The sequence below is a fragment of the Vipera berus genome, assembly GCF_964194415.1.
Source record: "Vipera berus genome assembly, chromosome: 5".
In the NCBI taxonomy this organism is placed as follows: Eukaryota; Metazoa; Chordata; class Lepidosauria; order Squamata; family Viperidae; genus Vipera; species Vipera berus.
The window spans coordinates 27,618,798-27,625,096 of NC_138207.1; the positions used below are offsets into that span (position 1 = coordinate 27,618,798).

Sequence of the window (6,299 nt, forward strand, 5' to 3'; positions counted from 1 at the left end):
TTGGGATCTGAGCCACTCAAGTGACAGGCAAGCATGTGAAGGTAGCCCACTTTGCCGCCACTGTTGGACCATTGGGATCTGAGCCACTCAAGTGACAGGCAAGCATGTGAAGGTAGCCCACTTTGCCGCCACTGTTGGTCCACGGAGCAAGAAAGGTTGGGGACAGCTGTCGTACATTACTTTCACAGTGAACTTAATGTCTCTAGAAACAATTTTTGTCCTTTTTATATATAATATTTATTTAAAGTTAAACTAATGAGTTATCAGCTGATTTTAGATGTTAGTTAGATGGTTTATCTGCAGCTCTGTTATATAATTATATAATATATAATTATATCTGCAGCTCTAGAAACAATTTTTGTCCTTTTTATATATAATATTTATTTAAAGTTAAACGAGGTATCAGCTGATTTTAGTTGTTATTTAGATGATTTATCGGCAGTTCTTTTATATAATTATATAATATATAATTATATCGGCAGCTTTGTTATATAATTATTTTAAATGTACTTCTGTCTGTACAGCTCATCGATTACATGAGAATTTGAAAAAACTAAATATTCGCTACTAGATAAACTACTAAGCCTCTGCATGAATGCACTCTAAGGCAGTGCAAGTATATCTTGTCAGTCAGCTAAACTTTCTTGGGAAAAAAAGGTTCTTATATCTCTATATTTTAGGTTAAAAGTTCATATAATCTCTTGGAATAACTGTCTTCTGAGGCAGCACAAATACATATTGGGTCTACTCTTTCTAGTCTGATTAATATAAATACATATTTTTACTTTAAACTTTTTTGTGGCATTATTTGCTTCCAGTTGTGTGCATTTTTTTTACAATAAATAGTTTTATTTTTCAGGCATATGCAAAATGTCCTCTTTGTAGAAAGCAAGTTTTGTCAGAACATTTAATAGAATGCAATTTGGAAGAAACTCACGATGAAAAAAATACTAAACAATGGACATCTAGTTCAAAGGTGAATTCTGCATTTCATATGTGTGTGTGTGTGTGTGTGTGTGTGTCTGCTTTACAAAAATGTGTCGAAGTACACCAAACTATTGTATTTCAAATAGTACAATATTTGGATAAATTATTTAGAAACTGATGGGGACTGTAGCCAAGAAATTAAAAGACGCTTGCTCCTTGGGAGGAAAGCCATGGCAAATCTAGACAGCACACTAAAAAGCAGAGACATCACCCTGTCAACAAAAGTGCGTATAGTCAAGGCTATGGTCTTCCCAGTTGCAATGTATGGCTGTGAAAGTTGGACCATAAGAAAGGCTGAGCGCCAAAGAATTGAGGCCTTTGAACTATGGTGCTGGAGAAGACTCCTGCGAGTCCCTTGGACTGCAAGGCGATCAAACCGGTCAGTCCTAGAGGAGATCAATCCTGACTGCTCTTTAGAAGGCCAGATCCTGAAGCTAAAACTCAAATACTTTGGCCACCTAATGAGAAGGAAGGACTCACTGGAGAAGAGCCTAATGCTGGGAAAGATCGAGGGCAATAGAAGAAGGGGACGACAGAGAATGAGGTGGCTGGATGGAGTCACTGAAGCAGTAGGCGTGAGCTTAAATGGACTCCAGAAGATGGTAGAGGACAGGAAGGCCTGGAGGAATGTTGTCCATAGGGTCGCGATGGGTCGTACACGACTTCGCAGCTAACAACAACAACAACAACATTTAGAAACTGGATGTTTTGAATTCAGCTGAATGGGTACTTAGAGGTATTTTCCTCTGAGAAATGGTTAGAGGAGGAACATTTATGATGGGGGAGGAACCTTTCAGTATTGGAGCAAATTTGAACTGTCAGTCTTGTAGATCTGCTTACAAAGAAAAATGCTAACTAAATGATCTTCCTCAATGACCATCAACAGTTCCAAATGGATGCAGTAGAACTTTGCTGCATAAGCAAGTTGCTATTCAGTGTGCTGCATAAGCAAGTTGCTATTCAGTGTGGCACAAAGGTTGTTGGCATTCATTCAGACAGTCTTGCCAATTCCCTGCCTTTGCCTTGTTGTTACTTTATCTACTATGCTGGTATGTGGTTGTGAACTTGTTTTTAGTTGCAGCCAGTCTGACTAAGATTTCGATATCTGGATTCTCTTGACTGAAATTTAGTTAAAATTTAAAAGAGGCAATCAGTGATCAATTAATGCTTAATTATGATGTGCAAAAGATTGTTTTGCGTAGGTCATACCCAAAAGAAAGCATGTGTGTTTAACGTGATTTAATCAAATGTAGCTGTTCCAGGCAACCTGGTTCAGGAGGTGAGTATAAGAATTAGGGAAAAAAATCATAGACATTGGCAATGATAGCTTATGTGGGGGAAAGGGGGAAGAAGAGGAAAGACACTAGGAAATTTATGGAGAGGGTGGGAGAGTCAGAGAAGGTGTATTAGGATATTTGGTATAATAACCTCCAGGGAAAGAGCTGGAAGATAATGAATGGTAAGTAGGTAGTATGTGCCATATTGGGATACTGGTAGTTAAGATGGCCGCAGAAAGACTGAGATTTTTTTTTTAGAAAATTTTATTAAATGTACATAATAATCCCTTATTAGGGATTATTAATGATAAACTCAGCAAAGCATCTTTCTATTTATTATTGCATATTTTAACCGCAGCAAGATTGTCATATGCCCAAAAATGGAAAAGAAAGGAAACACCCACTGAAGAAGAAATAATAAATAAAATTTTATCCTGCACCGAAATGGACAGGTTAACCCTAGAGATCAAAAATAAGACTGAAACAGAGTATTACGAAATTTGGCAAAATTTGTATGATTGGTTAGACATAAGGAGGATTGCTGAGATGACTATTGTATGATTAGTTGTTAATGTAAGGACGACTTATTAGCACCTATATCAGGACACAACTGAAAGATATGTAAATATAATGCTGTTGACTGAAAGACAGTTTACCAAAAAATTTACAGATGTTATATGTACAGTTTGTTATACTCTGTCCTGTCATAGAATGTATTTTAAGTTTTTGTTTTTTCTTTCTGTAACATAAGGTAATACTTTCTGTAACATAATACAGTGTTGTAGCCAGGGAAGTTGAATCATGTCCACTTTTGTTTTTAAATGTACATTTAAGGCTGAGATTTTTGGAGTGTTTAGTCTTCCTTAATTTCAGCCATGCTAGGAAAACTTTCAAAGATTTGCACTGGCTTGTCTGTATGTATTTCTCTAAATCAGGGGGAGGAATTGGATTTTTGCATTAAATGGCACCTTCCAACTTTGTGATAAGACATCTGAATAAAAACCAATATGTAAATTTGATTCTGTAATTATTACTTTTCAAAAACTATTCTATACAGCACTAAAATATGAATCAATTATTTTTCAGGTTTAACAGTTTAGATCTCTGAACTATAACTTTCCATAAAAGAAACTAGCTTTCTTTGTAGACTTCATAACATTTCAGTATTAATTTGGGAAAGCTAATTTGCTTAAATTTAATTTGCTTAAGTTGCAAGGACATTGCGTAGTTGGGTGTAGAAAATGAAATCACATTCGGCTGGCAAATAAGACAGAAGATACGCATGGATTTCATGAATAATGAAAAAACCAGAAAAAAAAAGAAATCATTTTAAAAATTAAAAAGAATTATTTTGTCTTTCAGGTCAATGCACTGATGCATGCTTTGATTGAGCTAAGAAAACAAAATCCAGCTATTAAGAGTTTAGTTGTTTCACAGTTCACAAAATTTCTCTCTGTAATAGAAACTCCACTAAAGTAAGTAAAATGTTTCCTTTAATAAAATTATTTTAAGAATAATTTATTTTTTAAAAAAAATAAAAAACCTTGCCCAGTCACCGGCAGTTGGGCAGCATGTGTATGTTAATAATAAACTAATAATAAAAATGTGATTTGGAAAACATAAAATCAAAACTTCATTCCAAGGATCAGAATATAAAGAGACTGACATTTGTATAACATGCTGTTCTTGTTTCTCAGGGAATCTGGATTTTTCTTCGTTCGTTTAAATGGGTCTATGAACCAGAAACAAAGAGTAGAAGCAATTCAGCAGTTCCAAAGCCATGAAACTGGATCTCCAGCTATACTGTTGTTATCACTGAAAGCTGGAGGAGTTGGTTTGAATCTAACAGCAGCTTCCCGAGTATTTTTAATGGATCCTGTAAGTATAAAGTCCCTGCTGACATTTAATATTCCATACAACTATTTAGACACTTAAGCAGGAATGAGGAATGAGGCTACTTCTAGTATTGGGGAAGAGGGAACAACTTTTAATCAATTTGGCTGTGTTTGGATTAAAACCTGAGCTATTATTTATTTATTTTATTTTATTACATTTCTATACCGCCCTTTCCCGAAGGACTCAGGGCGGTTTACAGGGTAGATTAAAAAAACCGATTACAAAAGTTAAAACAAATTTAAAAAGAAAAAATTGTATATGCCCCTGTCAAATAAAACCCCCATTAAAATCAGATTTCCTCAGCCTGGGCCAGAGAGCTCGAAGAGCCAGGTCTTCAGGCCCCGGCGGAATGAACGGAGGTCGGGGGCAGTCCTCAGCTCCACTGGCAGCTGGTTCCAAAGGGCAGGCGCCCCCACTGAGAAGGCTCTATCTCTGGGTGTTACCCGCCGGCAATCTCTTACCGGAGGGACCCTGAGAAGACCCTCCCTGTGGGAGCGCACTGGACGAAGGGAACTTGATGCCGGCAGCAGGTATCTATATAATATGTGTGCTTTTCATGTTAATTCTCTGATTAGCACAACATTTTGAAATGGAATGCTTTCCCCTCCCTCCAAATAGTGTTAATTATTTGGAATTGAAATGTAAGATGATGTAATATTCATAAGAATAGGCATTGTGTTTTATCTATAAAACACAAAAAGCATATACAACTATTTTTTTCTGGGGAAGAAATGGCATAAGTCTAGAAGTGGAGCAAACCATCACAGCAGAATGAAACCCTCAAATAGACTGGTTCTTCAGAATTCCTTTCTGCCCGAGATGGCCCATAAGTGCTCCAGATAGATGCTCCTCATGAGGAGACAGAAAGATAGGATCCTGGTGGGTTTTGATCACGAGATGAGAAGAGCCATCTTGTTGAAACCATGGTTGGCACCTTTAAAAGGATACTGGGTTCATATACTTCCTTTTCTAATCACTTTTGGAAATTTCTTATTAACTGCTTTTCAACAATTAGGAACCTTTGGATTGATAAGTCTGAAAACATCTGGGGAGTTTCCCTCAATATTTAGTCAAAGAAACTTTAAATACAACTTTAAGGACTTAAAAAACGTGTGTGTGTGTAATAAACAGCAAAAGGATGATTAGAACTTCAATTTTAGAAAGTTACAAATGGATTAAGGGTCCAGATGGATTTGAAACAAAATTTTTGGAATTAATTATAAGAATATTTCCCATGGGAAAATATTTATTTTGAATTCTTTTTTTAAAATGATAGGATGGGACTTTGGGGGTTGGACAGTAGAGGGAACCAGAGGAATGAAAGGTTACAATTAAAGGAGAAGAACACTTAAATTCAACTTACAGAATGAACTTTTTTTAAATCATTGGACATATTGAAGAGTGGATCCAAAAGTTAATTTTAGGAGAATTTGCCTCTATATATAATGCTTAAAATATCTCATGGAAGAGGAACAAGTTCTGCCTGACAGGATTGAGACTTATCTGAACATAGATTTAAAAATCACAAACAGAGGAATGATGGGGAAAAATGCAACACTGGACATACAAAAGAAATCTCCTGATGCCTTAATAATTGAAAGGAATATACAAAGAACAAATGAATATAATTTTTCTATATTGGATTTACAAGAGGCTCATTAAAGCATTGAATAATTTTTTTGAGAAGGAATACTCACACACATATCAATGAAAAGAATCAAATTCTAAAACTATTAGATGAGATTAAACAAGATTGTTAAGAAGGAATAGAAAGTGGGTTTATTTGAGATCAGGGTTAAATTAGTTATGTTATCTCTGATAACTGTAGTAAATTGCTTATTTTTTTCTTTATATTCTCTGCCTTTATTCTTGTTTGTGTTAGTTTTTATTATTGCAGTTGTAATTTTTAATAAAAAATAACAAATACATTATTCTAAAATAAATTATCTTTGTCAGGGCTAGGTTCTGTGGAAATTTAGATATGAATACATATTTCTTTGTGTACAATTTAGGCTTGGAATCCTGCTGCAGAGGACCAGTGCTTTGACAGATGTCATAGACTTGGACAGAAGCAGGATGTTATCATCACCAAGGTGAGCTGATAGTTATTTTAATAATCTGCACTTCTAAAATAACACA

The 6,299-nt window shown here is 35.4% G+C and overlaps 1 protein-coding gene across 2 annotated transcripts in view; it reads left to right on the top strand.

The window, feature by feature from the left end:
- HLTF (helicase like transcription factor) overlaps positions 1–6,299 on the top strand; it is a 33,427-nt gene that overhangs the window by 26,067 nt on the left and 1,061 nt on the right. The window contains exons 20-23 of one of the 2 annotated variants that reach the window (XM_081329067.1): positions 860–976; positions 3,627–3,739; positions 3,962–4,142; positions 6,173–6,253. In XM_081329067.1, coding sequence (XP_081185193.1) covers positions 860–976; positions 3,627–3,739; positions 3,962–4,142; positions 6,173–6,253 — 492 coding nt within the window. Of the gene's footprint in view, positions 1–112; positions 394–859; positions 977–3,626; positions 3,740–3,961; positions 4,143–6,172; positions 6,254–6,299 lie in introns of those variants that run through there. The other variant, XR_014026604.1, reaches the window with a different exon arrangement.